The sequence below is a fragment of the Zingiber officinale genome, chromosome 7A, assembly GCF_018446385.1.
Source record: "Zingiber officinale cultivar Zhangliang chromosome 7A, Zo_v1.1, whole genome shotgun sequence".
Classification (NCBI taxonomy): Eukaryota; Viridiplantae; Streptophyta; class Magnoliopsida; order Zingiberales; family Zingiberaceae; genus Zingiber; species Zingiber officinale.
Window position 1 is genome coordinate 92,953,659 of NC_055998.1, and position 17,634 is coordinate 92,971,292.

Sequence of the window (17,634 nt, forward strand, 5' to 3'; positions counted from 1 at the left end):
ACCTGATCCAATACGACATCAAATAATTTTATTTGGCCCACAAGTTGTGCTGGACCCAAATTCAAGCCATGCCAAGCACAAATAACACGACCAAAGTTGTGTGGTTTGACAATAATACCAAAACTCTCCAAATAATAATTAGCACGAAGGGTATTTTTTGATCAAATTAAAGTTAGAATTACCAAAATATTCTCATTTTTTTAAAAAATAGTTAGTATCATTTAATCAATTTTTTTTCATTTTGTTTTAATTTCCCTTAATTTTTAGATTTTAAAAAATTACATAAGCATGACTTTTAAGCATACTTAAAAGTACAATTAAGTCGGTAATCAAAATAATTTAGATGATTTAAATATTAACAATGAAATAGTCTTTGGAGATTGCTAGATAAAAAATTTGACATGATTCATGATGATTAAAAAAATCTATTATGTAGTAGATTTATTTTTAAATTTACTCTGACTCATTCAAATGGCATAGTACAGTAGCAAAGAGAAGTTTAATGAAAAAAAAGTAGTCAAGTCCACAGTAATTTGAATTTATTAAATTTAAAGGGTTTAATTGCACAAATTGACAAAATAAAAAAAATAAAATAATTTTTATCATATTTTTTTATTTATTAAATTTTTTTTTCAGTTTTATAATAATTCCATTAAAATTATATTAAGTCAATTGCACCCTATATTAGTATGACAAATATTTATGAACAAATTTGATATTCAATTTAATAAAAATTTATTTATATTTATTTAATATACATAAAATCAATTAAATAAATAAATTTAAATAATTAGTTAAGTTAAATAAATAAATTTAAATAAATATGATGAACAATATTTATGAATAATATTCATAAACTATTCATTAACAAAACACTTATTAGTGTACTACATAAATAACAAATCTTTTAAAATGAATAAATTTGAATTATCACATTAAATCAAACTCAAGCTAATAAAAATAAATCATACTAAATTTTAATCATTGTTTCGATGACTTAATTCATTTTAAATTTAATTTATCTTGATTATTTTATAAAACAAACTTTAAACATAACTCCACTTACTTATTTATAATCCTATATATTATAATAGTTTGGATTAAATTTATTTTATATAATAATAGGTTTGATTAAAATTATTTAATTATATTTAAATTATGTAGAATATTATAATAATTTTAATCAAATTATCATAACAATATTAAAATAATAATATATTTTTTTAAAAAAAAATGAACGTTTTTTTAAAAAAAATTAATATGTGTACTATTTTATTTTATTTTTCTAAAAAATAATTATCATAAAGAATTCCTTTACCATTTTTAAAGTACAATATTTATTCTCCGAAAACTTTCAGAACCGCCACGTGTCGTATCGGCAGCGAATCCGCAGTGACGGGCCTCCCATCCGCCGCATCCGCAAGCCCTCACGCGCGTGGGCCCCGCGACTGTGGAATTCCTGGCGCCCCCTAACGTGCGCGCGTGCCCTCAACCCAACCGAAAGCTCCTGGATATTTAGCAGGGAGCATTTCATTTTGCTACCCATCTTATCAATTTTCTCAATTCGGCCCTTAATTTTTCTAAATACGTATTTTTTTTACCTTTCGAAATTTGAAAAATCTTAGAATTTTCCTCTGAGCTGAGCGACTCTTCGCTTTATATTTTCTGACGAAACCAAAGGCGTTTTTTTTATTATTATTATTTTCGTTCAATTTTAAAATATATATTTTTCGTAATTTTAATATTTATAAAATTCTTTAGAAGGGCAATATCGGTTTTTTACTCTAATTTATTTTAAGCTTCCGTTCTCGATTTGCCTTTCCGAATGGTGACGCGCCGTAGAAAGCGTCGTTGTTCTTTCTTCCTTTCTTCTGTCCGCTTGTGTCCGCTCTCCGCGTCTCCAAACAATCCGCGAGTAGAAGCTGACTAAACCCTAGTTCCTGATCCGCGGCGACTCCAAGATCTCCGTCTGTTAGATCGCTTATTTTGGTCATTTGAGAAGCGCCTATTGCCGTTCTTTGTCTACTCTGCTTTCTTCGGGGAGGAGTAGAGGGAATCTTCTCGTCGTCAGGTATCTTATTCCTCCAGTCGGAGTTTTTGGACGGATGGAGATTGTTATTTGTTTCCTTTCGTTAAGGTAAAAGAAAATTTGATTTTGAGTTCGTTCCTTTCTTCTGTGATATAATTTCGTTCTGATTTAGTTTATTTTCCACTGAAGAATCCTCTTTTAATCTTGCTCATAGAAACATAGGGGACTGTGACGCTTATGAAGATTTTTTCCCCCTTGTTTGGCTTCTGATTTCTTTGAATTTGTTTACCTCGGTTAAGTCGCTGAATGGAAAAGGACGATGTTTTCTTCAATAATTTTGTACTGGTCATTTCTTCGTTCATGCTTGTTTTTGGAGCCGTAGTAACTTTATCTTCACTGATTGATTCAAATCTGTACCTTTTTTTTGTTCGATTGGACTAATTTTTTTCACCTTGGCTAGTTTCTCCTTATGTTCTTTCTAGGGACGATTTTTTTTAAAAAAAATTTAATACATAGATCAATTCAGTTATTGGATTAATTTGTCTGTCTGTTTGAGCGTCAAGGTAAACAACGGCAGTTGACTGTAATTTCGTTGCCACAGGAATAATTTTGAGTATGCAGTGGGACTCATGAACACTTGACGCCCTTTCTTTAGCTCTTTGAATTAATCTTCACCGGAGAATTAATCTCTTTCGTGCTTTGATGTCTTAGATTAGGATCTGTGCCATATTACTACCTGCTCGATCTTTGTCCGTTGCCTATCTTTTCCCTTGTTTCGTTTTAATTTAATTATCTTATTTGGGCGTTTATATAATTTCTGCTCTTAGTTGGTTCGGTGTCTTCCTTGTATCTTCTAGCCTGTTCTAGCGTTCTATCATGGTAACATAAAGTCCAAATAGTTTTGAACTGTTGTGTTCTGTTGGTTGAGTGTGTTTGTTGGATCTTTTTGTTGTGAAGTATCCAAAAATTTTCTTCCGCTGCTGTGGAAATCTCTTAACAGCCTGACACTCATATCCATAAAGTAGGGTGGGCTAAAGCTCATCTATATAATTGCCTTTTTTAGCTTAAGGGGCACGCGTTCACACAAGATTCTGGAAGCTTTTCCATTTTGACCACTCATTATTTATTTTGTGTATAATATGTATATCAATATTACTTCTTGTTGAACAATAGATTTAAAATATCTAAAACTCTAATTCACAAATGAAATGCATATCCATGCATCTAACTATTCAATCTATTCTTTTTCTAATTCTACTAATTATTATGGAATAATGCAAAATTCAACTTGTAATCTTGGAAGATTTGTGATTTAGAAAAAAAAAACTCTTTTGTGCTTGTTTAGTATATCCTACATACACACAACTGATATAGAGAAGAGTAGCTGTAGAGAAGACTTTTGCACACTGTTTTGTCTGTCGTGGTTATCCAACTAATGGAAGTATCTAGGTCGACAAATTTGGAATATTATATGTAATTGCTAGGATCATACTTAAGGGATGATAGCTTCCTGATTTTCTGGGAACAGAGCCTCTTTTGAGTTATGTCACCCTTAAACTTTATATGGTGTGCAGTTACTGACAAAGCCATTTTCTGTTTACTCTAACAAGGTATACTGAGGTTCGTTTGGCTTTCAAAAGCCTGAGGTTCGTTTGGCTTTCAAAAGCCTGAGGGTTCTTTTATTTGGTAAAATGAACAGCTTCTGTGCAACTAGATAATCAAAGACATGTCAAGAAGCTCACCACAGAGTTGTGCTTTGTCACTGGGATGTTGCAATGTTGCAGGGATCTTTAACCCAAGGATTTGAAAACTGTAATGCCATTACCGATGACCATAATCATACTTCGGCATAGTTGTTGAAAAGCTTTCTTTCCCAAGGAAATGTAGTCTCCAACAACACATCAAGATTTCATACACCAACTATTTTTTCTGGGAATGGAATGCAACTATCATCCAATTAGTTATTTTTCATTTCTTTAAAATTAAAATGGAAGGTTGAAATTATTAAAACTAGGTTCTAGCCTTTTTCATTTCTGACTATTTTTTTGGGTAAACAAAGTTCTTCAATGCCCTAGTTCAATTTCACAAAACCAAAGATATTTACATTTCTTTGTTTTGATTACTTTAATTTATATTGTGATCAATTCCAATTTTGAGCAATATTGTGACACATGATTTTTGAACTAATATTACTTCAACATTGTTAGTAATAAGTATATAAAATTAAAACCAAAGAATACTATTGTATCATGCTATTCATGAATCATGCATTATCTTGTGTTTAGTCCCAAATTTGACCTTGGTCGTGCTACATGATTCGGAACTAATATTTAGTTCTCTAAAGTCTACATCTTTGAGAAAAAGTACACACAAAATCAAAGCTTACACTTCCATCATGTTATTTACAAATAGCTGATGAAAATGATTAACTGGTTGAGCCTTGAGATGAATTACACTAGTACCTACCACAAGTAATTTTAAATAACAGCACATTTTCCTCTAATGTCGGTGAAGGATATCTTGAATTTAATGGGTTTGGCATATCTAGTACTAATTGCCCCTTCTTTTACTGGGTTATTTGAACTTTGTATGACGATGTGTATTCCTTCTGAGTCATTTCACAGGTTTCTCTATGTTTTGAACCTAAGGAAGAATTTTAGACTTTCAAATTTTAGTCTTTTGTCTTTCCTTTCAGACTATATATTTATTGTGGACCATTTTTATTGACGACTGGTCTGAATTATTCTGAGTCAAGGATTTAGATGTTGAAAATTTCAATTTCCCATTTTAGGATGTATTTCTTTGCACATTGCTATGGCAGTGTCATTACCTCAAATGGCACTATGCTTGAGTCAAGTATGGCATGGCTTTGACATTGATCATTCATTTATGAGTAACTTTTAGTAACAAGAAAGATTGGGATGCTGATTGTAGGCTACTTCAGGCGTGCTGGATGCTAGAAGATGATGTGGAAATACCCCTAGTTGAAGAATGTTATTTTTTTGCCATTTAGTTTTCAGTTTGTACCTATCGAGATTAAAATTGTCAAATTTAGGAAATAATGATATCATGCAAATTGAGAATTTTGGCAATTATCCTAATTCTGGTTAATTTTTTGCAAAGTTTGGGAACTTCTAATTTGGTAGGATTTAATTTAGTTATAATTTAATGAGCATCTTTGTATTGTACCGTGTTTCATAATCAAGGACATTTCTTTTCTAGTTTAGTTGATAGAGTCAATTAAAGTGGTGCCTGTTTATGTAATATTCAATCTTTAATTAATATAATTTTCTCCTTAATGATCTCTGTTTGAGGTTGATTTTCTCTCTGTGAGAGAGCTGCACTTTCGCTTCATCAATTTTGTTCCAAATTTTTATGCGGCTTGACTGTTCAATTTTGGTGCTGCATTACAGTATTTTTGCTCTCTGATATTTTAGTCTTCAATTTCCTCTATTGTATCAGTTACGCCCCCACACCTACATTTTTATTGGCAACAAAGAATACTTTTTAGACGACATGGTGTTAGACACCTGATTCAAAACCGTGCTGGATACTCATAAACAAGTTCAAGGGACATACTTTTGCTTGTTCTTTGCTTAAATAATTGCTAATATGCATTCATAACATGATTTGGTAGTATGCATTTTACATATATTCTTACCGTTTTCTGAAAAGATTGTCGTTCCTATTACAGGCTCTCTTGTTAACTGCCGTCGATGACATTGTTGGCTGAAGCGGTGTGTCTGTTTGTTTGACTTGAGGGTTTATTGATCATCTCACCTTAGTACCAAATTTTGCATAATGGACCGTCGTGATACATCTGGTTTTGTCAGTGGAGGTTGCGGTCCTTCATTAAAGTATTTTTCAGGAATGTTTTCTTAACTTCGAGTCCTGGAAGACAGGTTGTCTGGTTCTTTTTCCATCAAGTTTGGTTGATAAAGAGATACTCTCAATAATATGGCGGACGAGAGCATGCTCTCTATGGATTTTACTACAAACCTCCCCACATTTGGTTTCTGGAGCACAATGCAATCAGCAGATCAATGCAGTATTGGTGACAAAACATCACTTGATCTCCTTCAAAATCTGCATGATTCTGATCCCATCATAGAAGAGACGACATGGGAGTTCAAGAAATTTAATGAAATTAAGAATTTGGGATATCCCTTGCTAGGTCAGTCATCAAGCTGTTCATATGTCTGCAAGACGATCTCAACATCTGTTTCCACTGCATCTTTGATTCAGGAAACTGAAGAAGACTCCTCTGTGAATGTAGGACTGGATATGCAGCTTCACCTTGGCGGGCAGAATAGCTTGAGTCCCGATAAATCATCAGTGAATGATTTGAAGGTGTATCATACTGGACATCTGCTCGACTTGGGATTAAGTCTATCGATTGTATCTTCTGCATCTGCTCCATCCATTGCCGAGACAATCACAGACCCAAAACTGAATAGCTCAAGTGACTCTGTGTTTGCAAACCAGGCGCTGTCTAGCAATGAGGAAGGATCGGCTCATTGTTGGATATTTGGGGCTTGTCTTCAACCGTGTGCAGTCAACTTAGAAACAACTAGCAGCTTTTCTTCTGAAAGGAAAGAGTGCGCCGAAGCTGATTCGACTTCGGTTGTTCTGAATGGAAAATCAACCACAATGCAGGCAGTGGATAAACCGGTTACCTGTACTTCCGGGGCTTCTAATTCTCAGAAACACAAAAATAGGATAAGTATCTGTTTGTTCCAGGGATGCACTAAAGGAGCAAGAGGTGCTTCTGGTTTATGTATAGCTCATGGCGGCGGACAGAGATGCCACCGACTTGGCTGTCAGAAGGGAGCAGAAGGCAGGACGATATATTGCAAAGCACATGGAGGCGGTCGTCGTTGCCAACTTCTTGGGTGCACAAAAAGTGCTGAAGGTCGTACAGACTACTGCATCGCGCATGGTGGTGGTCGGCGCTGCAGCCATCCAAGTTGCACCCGTGCTGCGAGAGGAAAATCTGGTTTATGCATCAGGCATGGTGGTGGTAAAAGGTGCCAGTGGGAGAATTGCACAAAGAGCGCAGAAGGTTCTTCGGGCCTCTGCATTGCCCACGGTGGTGGAAGGCGTTGCCAGATCGAGGATTGTACAAAGGGTGCTCAGGGTGGCACACTGCTCTGTAAGGCACATGGCGGCGGGAAGAGGTGCACATTTCTGGGCTGTACAAAAGGGGCTGAGGGGAGCACTTCCTTGTGTAAAGGACATGGTGGAGGTAAACGCTGTTCGTATCACGGTGGAGGTGTGTGCCTAAAGAGTGTGCATGGGGGAACTCCATTCTGTGTAGCCCATGGCGGCGGAAAGAGGTGTGCTGTCTCTGGGTGTCCTAGAAGTGCTAGAGGGCGGACTAGTTTCTGTGTCGGTCACGGTGGTGGAAAACGGTGCAAGTTCGAAGGATGTGAGAAGAGTGCACAAGGTAGTACCGACTTTTGTAAAGCACATGGAGGAGGCAGACGATGTTCCTGGGGTCAACCTGGCTCAAACTTTGGTGCTGGCGAGCCAGTCTGCAATAAGCTTGCGAGGGGTAAAATTGTTCTCTGTGCTGCACACAGCGCCCTGGTGCAGGACCACCGAGTTCGAGGTGGCGTCATACTTGGGTCAACCACTATCCCATATCCAGTGCATCACCTGACATCTCAGTTTGGGTTTTCTGCTCCAGAAGGCAGAGTGCGAGGAGCGAATTTAATACCAACGCTTGCGAGTCGTTCAGGGTTTGGCGATAACATTGGGGATCAAAGAACCGCAGTTACTTCAAACCATGGAGCTTCACACATCTCAAACGCAACGTATCTGTGGATGTAATGATTAGCGACTACTTTCCATTAGGTGTATCTTGTGCTTTGTTTGTTGGATTTTTGTACTTGTGATTGGCTCGCGGCGCCAGCCAGAAAATCCAATAAGATTTGTAAACAAAATTAGGTAAAATTGACTTGATAAACCATGTTAGTTTACACTACTTTCTTGTCGTGGAGCATGGCATACATGCTATTATTGTGTGAAATTGTGAGATTATATTGGTAAGCTATATTCTGCTTTTGCAAACTGCTTATGAGGTTTGATAAGATAACTAGTTTCAGGGTTTTAGTGATGTTCTTGATCATGTTATTGTTTGTTTTCTTTTGACTTTGCATAAATGGCATAATCCCCAATTCCTTGTGATGCAATATTTCATTCGATTTGATAAATGGAAGTGTATCATCATTAACTGAATTATAAATTGAGATTTGAGAACCACTCCTAAATTTGAAACCTTCCTGCCTAGTTGTAGGTGTCCACTTCATTGCTAGGATTTGCAGTGATTCTTGAGGCGCGATGATTTGCGGCGGCGAGCAGGACTGGTCCCTCTGATTGAACACCATTAGCTATTCCGATTGCCCGAAGATCATTCTTCTGATAATGTCGCACAACAGATCCTTTGGACCATTTAGAGCAGTGAGTTTAACTTTTTTAGTGACTTTAATTTCGATTGTCATCTTTCTGTTTGTTTTTTCAACTTTATTTTTATTATTATCATAATTTTATTTTAATTTTTTTTAGTTGGCATCAAGTCAAACTTATATCAATTAATCTTTAAAATGACCGATTCGATTATATCAAATTTTTTTTATTAGTTACTAGGTTAAATTAAAAAGCGTTTGCAACGGACAATCAGTCCAGTTGTCTATTAAAAAAAAAAGTTACTGTTAATTTGTCAAAACTAAAATACAATGTTTTATTATTATTTAAAATGATGCTTCAGAATTCAACAAAAACAATGCTAAATTGCTGGTTGGGTTTATGGAACAAAAGACAAAAACGTCACTAAAAATAATTATGTCAAATTGTAGGGCGGCCCTCAATAATAGGGTATGCCCTACAATCTGAAAGTACTTAAATGGCTTGGAACCGTAAAATAAGAATCGATGGAATTACATAAAATCACAGAATCTATACAATCGTTATTTATTATTTAAAATGATGCTTCAGAATTTAACAAAAACAATGCTAAATTGCTTGTTGGCTTTATGGAACAAAAGATAAAAGGTCACTGAAGATAATCATGTCAAATTGTAGGAAGATCTTGAGTAGTAAGGTATGCCTTACAATTCGAAAGTACCTAGGGTGTTTGGTTTGGGGGAATACAAGTAGAGAATGAGAATAGCAATTAATGTTAGTGTTTGGTTTACAATAATGAGAATACAAATGAGGAAATGATTCTTTATTAGTGGTAATGGTTCGTTCCCGTATCCCACCCCTTCAGTCATCTATTTCGATATTTGCAGTAATCAAAATTTCCCCTTAATACCAAAAATGACCTTAACCTTATATTTTCCGTCGCATCTCCTCTCCTCTGTTTGCAGCTGCTCTCGAACGAAGTCGAGCCCGCTCTCGAACGACGCCGAACGCCGCCACCTCGCTGAACGTCGCCACCTCGCAAGGGATTCGAAGATCCCCTTCCTCCTAGAACCCGAACTCCTCCGCCTTCCCCAATAGCGCTGTACCGGTGACCTAGGTATTCCGACACAATCACGAACTACTGCATCACCTCCCCACACTCACCACCAGGTACCCCTTCAATGTAATGTCTTTTCCTCTCGATTGTAGGAGATCATCCTCTACTTAAGATAGAGGTGTTATATTCTTTTCTTTTTCTCACGGTAGCTTGGAGCAAGTATGCTTGAATAAGAATATTTTGGAAATTCATAGAAATTGTGCATTTCTATTAAAAAATCAGACCTACAAAAATTCCCTTAACCTAATATGTACTGTTATTATATGCTCCCTTTAATATTCCTTGTTCTCTTTAGAAAATTTCATATTGACTAACTTGCTTGCTTGAAGAATGAAACTAACAGGATTCTAAAAACCTAATATGTGAATTTGTGACTTTATTATATCTGTATTGGGTTATACATAGTATATTCTCCCTTGCTAAGCATACTCAACTTCAAATATCCCTGCTAAGCATACTCAACTTCAAAAATACTTTAAGAAAGAGTCATAGTTTGTATATAGTGATATCAGTTTTATAGCTCAGTGAGAGAGTCTCTTTGGATTTCTTATGCTCCTTTGAATAATAATCAACAGGAAAGAAACTCATTTTAAGATAAGTAAAGTGAAATTTTGATAAATATATTTTATTTGTCATTAGCATCTAGGTGAAATGGAAAATATAATTTTATTTTATTTATCAGTAACTACACAACAACCCTAGTGTTTATAATCCTTTGCCTTCATTTGGTGACTATATTACTTATTCAACTAGACATGGTTTTTTTTTTTTGCTATTAAACTTTGTGTCCTTGTTACATATCCTCGTTAGTTATGCATTAGTTTCTGTTTGTTTCTCTTATATTTCATTGATTTTTTTTACTTGTATTGTTGTAGAAAAATATGGCATGACCTCCTTTTAATAGCAGAAGTCAAAATTTAATGTGCACATTGTGGGTTACACATGTTATACTTATGGCTATGTTGGTTCTCATATTCTATCAACATTCGTATCGAATATATCAACGTACTAAGATTTGCCGAATAAAAAATAAGGAAGAAAAATGTATTAAGCCAATGCAATGGATATTTAATCTTACAAAAGAGAGTGATGTATTTTGTGAACTCCGTATGGATAGGAGAACCTTTGGGATATTATGTGATATGGTAAGAGACATTGGGGGATTAAAAGACACAAGAAATGCATCCGTTGATGAAATTGTTGCATTTTTTATCTATGTTCTGGCATATCACAAGAAAAACAGAACAATTAGTCTACTTTTTCATCGAAGTCAAGAGACTGTGAGTCGTCACTTCAATCTGTGTCTTCATGCAATTTTGAAGCTTTACCACATATTACTTAAAACACTAGAACCTATATCCGAAAACTATGAAGATGACAGATGGAAACCATTTAAGGTAATAACATATGATAAGTATTTAGTAACATGGTAGGGTCATTATGTTTTAGTAGTATTTCTTATTAATTCATTTGATTATTATAGGGTTACTTAGGCGCGTTAGACGATACTTTTATTCCAATGACACCTCCTAAAGAAGAAAAACAACGTTATCACACAAGGAAAGGAGGTATAGCGACAAATGTGTTGGGAGTATGTTCCCCAAATATGCAATTTATATATGTGTTACCTTGATGGGAAGGTTCTGCTCACGACGATCGTGTTCTTCATGATGCCATTAGTAGGCCTACTAGGCTTAAAGTTCCTCAAGGTATACATAAAAAAGTTGTGAATTAACCAATTACTTTAATTTTTATTGTAGTCTTACATTTAGTATTATTTTATTGCCGAAGGTTGTTACTACTTGGTGGATGCTGGTTATTGTAATTCTTCTGGATTTCTTGCGCCTTATCGTGGACATAGATATCATCTTAATGAGCTTGATGGTCATCGGCCCGAGACTCTGGAAGAATATTTTAATATGAAGCACTCTAGAGTAAGAAATGTAATCGAGAGGTGTTTTGGTTTGTTGAAGGGCCGTTGGAAAATTCTAGCATCCCCTTCTTTTTTCCCAATACAAACCCAAGTCCATATTATTATTTCCTATTGTCTACTCCATAATTTGATTTGCAAATTTACGAGTACAGATCCTCAGGAATCTATATAGGATGATGAAGAAAGCGAAGATGAGGAAAGTGATGATGATGATGAAGTGGAATACATACGAACAATTGCCCCAACTAACCAGTGGAATGCGTTCAAGAATAATATGACTATTGAAATGTTTAATAATTGGAGAAATGTAGTTTTTAATATGAGTTGACTATTGCATATGTTTGTGCTTTTGTTGTATTTTGATTAGAACATTTCCAATGTGATGTAGGATTTTGTATAACTCTGCTATCTGCCTTATGTACCGCCTAACTGTTTCAATATTATTTGATATTTATGTTTTTGAGTTGTTATATAATATGTATAATTATATTATTATGATTTTGGAATTTGTATTTATTGAACCACAGTATAATGAAAAGTAGTGCAGTGGATGCTCATAACTAAGAGACAAATGATGTGGAATATGGAAGAGACAAGAATAAGCGGTTTTGGACAGAGGAGGAAAGTTGAGTCTTAATTAGATGTTTACAAGATATGACCATAGATTCTCTTTGGAAAACAGATGGTGGTTTTAAGAATAATTACATGAACGAAATAAAAAGATTAATGGTGCAAAAGTTACCCCGGTTGATAATTGAAGTGAAGCACATTGATCCTAAGATCAAGTTCTTGAAGGGAAGGTACCATGTTATTAATGAAATGTGCAAGCAGAATGGATGTTCTTGGAATGATGTTGAAAAAAAGATTGCATGTGAATTTACATGGTATACCGAATGAATTAAGGTATGTTAATTCATGAGTTTTATTTTGCAATTTTATAATATTGTATGTTGTACCTTTTTTTTTCAAACTCCGCTCTAGATACTGTTTCTTTTTATTTATAGTTGCAGGGGAACTTTGTTTGATCTGCACCATGTTTACTAGAGCTTAAATGTCGTATTTATCCTAGAGTAGAATACCATTGCAGATTCAGACACAGTATTGTCACTGCCTAGCTGTCTATATTCTAATTGGGTTGTCCTAAGTTCATGACACAGTACACATGAAATTTTAACTAGCAGCATCACAAAGATAAGTCTATTTAAGTACATCAACGTAGACAAAATAGATCAGTTCTTGTGTGCTACTAAATAGAGGTTCAATTTGATTGCATAAGCATGTGTGCCATCAGATAACCAAACAACACTACAGAAACATAGTTCTGCATAAGCCAAACAAAATAGATCAGTTCTTGAACCCTTCATGATTTGTAATTAAAAGGCTATGTTGTTATTTTATGTAGAATCTAATTGCAATGTTGGCTTTGTATTTTTTTTTTTAATTCCCTTACTTTACGGATTAGGATATTATGTATAGCAAGGATCGAGCGACGGGGGATCTGGCTGAAGATCCACTTGCTGCTGAGCAGAATTTAGGAAATGTTGATGTTACTTTGACTATGACAGACGAGAGTAATTCTAACGCTGAAATTGAATTTTTATCTACCATGGAGTCACTGCCATCTAATTCTTCCAGTTCACGTGTTGCCAAAAAAAAATGCCCTCACCAAGTTCATAAAGCTTCAAAGAAGACCAAGTTTGCACCTGTGAATAATGCTGAAACTGAGTACAAGGAATTTAATGATGAAATTCGAGGTTTTATGAAGAGTCTTGATGGTCACCTTTGTAGATGCAGCGGAGGCCGACAAGAGGGGGGTGAATTGCCTGCACAAATTAAAACTACCATCCTCAAATCTTTTCAACTCAAAGTAAAAGCAATAGCAATAATAATAAAAGAACTAAAATAATAAAGCTAGAGACTCGGGAGTTAACCTGGTTACAACCAAGAAGGTTGTTAATCCAGGGCGATGAAAAGTGCGCACTAGAAAAATCTCCTTCTCTGAAGGCGGAGAAGCCTTTTACACTTTAGAAGCTTAGAACTATTGCTAGGAAAGACTACACAGTTGATTGTTTGAATTGTTGAATATTTTCTAACTCCAGGGGCCTTTATATAGCTCCTGGAAAGTCTATCCCGAGGGTCCAAGGTGCCTCCTGTTGGTGCAAGCTGCACCAGAATCAAACCTAAGTTTTGATGTTGTCAAAGGTTCAAGTTAAGTCTTGTTGTGATCTAACAAGTTTACTGAGTGTGCAGAATGTTTACTCAACCGGGAAAGACCTAGTTGGAGGCTAGGCAGGAGAAATCTTAGCAGATCGTGGAACCCAGGTGAAAGTCCAAGAAGGTCGAGGGGAGACAAAGCTTGGCAATGTGATCGAGAGGTTTGAAGGACCGAAGATCAAAGGAAAAGTCCTGGGGAGTCGATCAAGGCTGAGTGAGAAGTCCAAACTAGATCTGGAGGATCAAAGTTTGGCAGGTAGGTTGATGTAAGCAAACTGGAGGAGCGACAGTAAGGTCGGGTTCCCGGAGGGAACAACCTTAGGTCGCTGATCCAACTGAAGAAACCGGGAATGTTTCCAAGTTGAGATCAAGAACAGTTCTACTGTTCTTTTATTACTCATACATATTATACTGTTATGCTAACATCTGTGTTGCAGGGTGTTTTTTGTTCTAACACTGTTTTGCAGATCTAGGCGGATCGGTCGACCGAACCAAGTAAGATCAGCACAGAAGTCAGTCCAGATCAGAACTGAGCCAGAGTCCGGTCAAAGCTTGATCGGTCGACCGAAAAGTAAGATCGGTCGACCGAACCTGTTGACTCAGCAAGCCAGTTCATCAGCACCGAATCAGCAAGCAAAGGAAAGAAGGGCTAATCGGTCGACCGTGTTGGTGCAATTTCCAGTAGGTCAAGGTTGACCTAGTTGACCAAGCGTAAACCTTGGTCATGGTTTCGATGTTTGACAATACAGAAAGACATGTAGACATGGACAATGCAGGTGCAGTTGTCCATGCGGAGAGATACTGATCAGGGTCTGATCAGGTTGGATGAAGAAGAGTCAAGTATGTCAAGGTTGACCGAATACTTGACTGGGGAGTCCTAACTGGGATGTTAGGCAGTTCTGAAAGTCCTGGTGAGTGAAGCCAGGCAGTTGGAGAAAGTCCTGGTGAGTGAAGCTAGGCAGTTGGGAAGACCTGGTGAGTGAAGCCAGGCAGGGGAAAGACCTAGTGAGTGAAGCTAGGCAGTTTGGAAGTCCTGGTGAGTGAAGCCAGGCAAGGGAAATCCAGATGGGTCAAGGTTGACCAGACATCTGGTGAAAAGTCCAAGCAGGGAGCTTGGCACGGGAAAAGTCCAAGTATGGAGACTTGGCACGGAGAAGACCAAGTTGGAGACTTGGCACGGAAAGTCGGAGAGGGCTCGGTAGCTTGTTCTCCGGACTGTGGTCAGAGAGGGCTCGGTAGCTCATTCTCTGGACCGGACGAAGTCGGAGAGGGCTCGGTAGCTCGTTCTCCGGACTAGGTCAAGAGAGGGCTCGGTAGCTCGTTCTCAGGACCATTTAGGGTTTAGGGCTGGAGCTCTAAACCTGGATCGGTCTGGTGACCGATCCAGCGATACGCCTGAGTATCTGATCGGTCTGGTGACCGATCAGATAACAAACAGAAGGGTTCTGTAAGTCATCTGATCGGTCTGGAGACCGATCAGAGGAGTTGAGCCAACTTTTTGTGAGTGAACTGATCAGTCTGGGGACCGATCAGCAGGGAGTCTGATCGGTCTCCACGATCGATCAGAGACGTAGCCACCTCTCTTACAGAGAGGTGGGATCGGTCCGGGGACCGATCAGGCTTCAGCCTGATCGGTCCAGAACTATCCGTTGCCTCACAACGGTCTTCTGTCTTCTGCTGTCTTCTGGCTTCTTCTTCGCAGGTGGATGCAGGTATAAAAGAGGCTGAGGGCTTCTACAGACGGGACCACTTCTTACTTCTGCTTCTTCTTGATCTTCTTCTTGCTTCTGCAAGTTATTGCTTCTGCTGTTCTAGAGCTTTGTTAAGCTCGCTTCCGAAGCTTCGCGTGAGCTTCCTCGACTTCTTCGACTGGTTTCAGCTGTTGCTGTGATTCTGTGAAGTTGGTGCTTCATCTACAGATTTCAGTCGACGACGAGAAGGCAAGCAAGAGTTGTTACATTCATCTTTATATTTGTATCTTGCTGTGCTTCTTGTACTTGTACTCTGATCTTGCTGTTGCAAGAGTTTGTGGTGAGGTTTCTCCACCCAGAAGGAGTTCTTATTAGCCGGTTTTCCGGGGACTCATCCACCGACGGATTGATAGGCTTCGTCCACCTTACGGACACGCCGAGGAGTAGGAGTTTCATCTCCGAACCTCGTTACATCGTCGAGTTCGAGTTTGAGGTTTGATCTTTCCTTTTTGCGTTTCTATTTAGTTATTTCCGCTGCGCTAACCCTAATCGTAGGAAGAAACGAGCAATTTGGGGTCGGCTATTCACACCCCCCCTCTCTAGCCGCAATCCATCGATCCTAACAAGTGGTATCAGAGCGAGGTTGCTCTTCGTCGGATTAACACCCGGGGGAGCACAAGCTAGAGAATGGATCAACTTGGAGAAGACGTCACGATTCCACCCTTCTACGATCGCGACGACTTCGCGTTTTGGAAGGTAAGGATGAAGTACTTTCTTATGACTAACCTAGTTCATTGGAGTTGTGTGCAAGTAGGGTTTACCCATCCGGTGGATAAAGACGGAAAAACCCTAGAAAAGAAAAAGTGGACGAAGGAGCAAATCCACCAATCCACAATCAACGATGAGGTAACGAAAATTCTTGAATTTTCTTTACCTAATGATGTTTTGTGTAGGATAGGTGGATATAACGATGCCAAGGAGTTGTGGAACAACTTGGCAAAGTTCCATGAGGAGAACTCCACTTCAAGTCATGAAGAGGAGTCAAGTGAGCCAAGTAGCTCACTTCATGGAGGAATGGATTTAGAAGTTGAGGGCCACTCAACATCTAAAGAAGAAGAGGAGGAGAGTTCTTCTTCAAATTCAGATCAAGAAGAAGAAGCTTCTACCTCCGGAAGGGATGAAGAAGAGAGCTCACATCCATCCTCAACTCTAGGTAACTCAAGCCATTTAGTTTCTAGCAAATTACACATAATGTGCTTTGAGTGTAGGGAATTTGGACATTACAAGAGTAAATGTCCAAAGAGGGTTAGAAAGACTCCACCGGCGCCAAAGGTCAAGGAAGCCGGAGTCCCAACACGCAAGGGCAAGGAGCACGTGGTGTGCTTCCAATGCAAGCGAAGGGGACATTATAGGAGTCAATGTCCGAGGGGGAGGCAACCTCACAAGGACAAGAGACCGAGCACGTCAATAGGGGGAGCTAAGGCAAACCCTAAGGTAACATTTAAGTCTCATTCTTGCAATAAGACACATGCTAGTAGTTTTGTTACAATTGTTAATAATGATAAGCATGTTAACTTTAGGAACCAATACATGAGCTTAGGAGCCAAACATGTTAACCTAGATAAGGATAATACTAGAAATGTCAACCCTAGAATTAACCCATCTAAGGCTAAGGAAAATCTAGGTAGAAATCCCAAATCATCTAGACATATGCCTAGGAATACCTCACAGAAAAAGGATAAATTAAAGCTTGAGGTATTAGAGAAAGAAAATCTAGTCTTGAGGTCAAGACTTGACTCTCTAGAAAAGGCCCTTAAGAATTTAGAGAAGTCAACTCAAGGGCCTAAGGGTCAAAAATCAAAGCCCACTTATCATAATGTTCCATTCGATTATGGAACAAAACCTAGGGCTAGAAAGAACTGTTGATACAGTCTGACCTGGATGTTGTTTTGCTGTTGACACTGATTTAAGTTTGTATCAGATATTTAACTCAGATTAATTACTAATCTAGGTTGACTTGGTTGACCTGATTCGGGAAAAAGTCCAAGTATGGAGACTTGGCACTGGAGAAGTCCAAGCAGGGAGCTTGGCACGAGTGGAAAGTCCTAACTGGGATGTTAGGCAGTTGGAAAGTCCTGGTGAGTGAAACCAGGTGAAAACCCTAGTGAGTGAAGCTAGGTGCAAGTCCTGGTGAGTGAAGCCAGGCAAGGAAAAATCCAGATGGATCAAGGGTGATCGGACATCT

At 37.8% G+C, this 17,634-nt stretch overlaps 1 protein-coding gene across 3 annotated transcripts; it reads left to right on the plus strand.

The window, feature by feature from the left end:
• Positions 1–1,828: 1,828 nt before the first annotated feature.
• LOC122001794 lies at positions 1,829–8,147 on the plus strand. Of its 3 annotated transcripts, XM_042556723.1 has the most exons (3): positions 1,829–2,137; positions 5,724–6,203; positions 6,306–8,147. In XM_042556723.1, exons 2-3 carry the CDS (start codon positions 5,987–5,989, stop codon positions 7,859–7,861), a joined length of 1,773 nt encoding a protein of 590 aa, XP_042412657.1. In that variant the 5' UTR covers positions 1,829–2,137; positions 5,724–5,986; the 3' UTR covers positions 7,862–8,147. The 3 variants fall into 3 exon arrangements, with proteins under 3 accessions (XP_042412657.1, XP_042412655.1, XP_042412656.1); XM_042556721.1 differs by having other exon boundaries at positions 5,724–8,147; XM_042556722.1 differs by having other exon boundaries at positions 1,829–2,071; positions 5,724–8,147.
• The last annotated feature ends 9,487 nt before the right edge of the window (positions 8,148–17,634 follow it).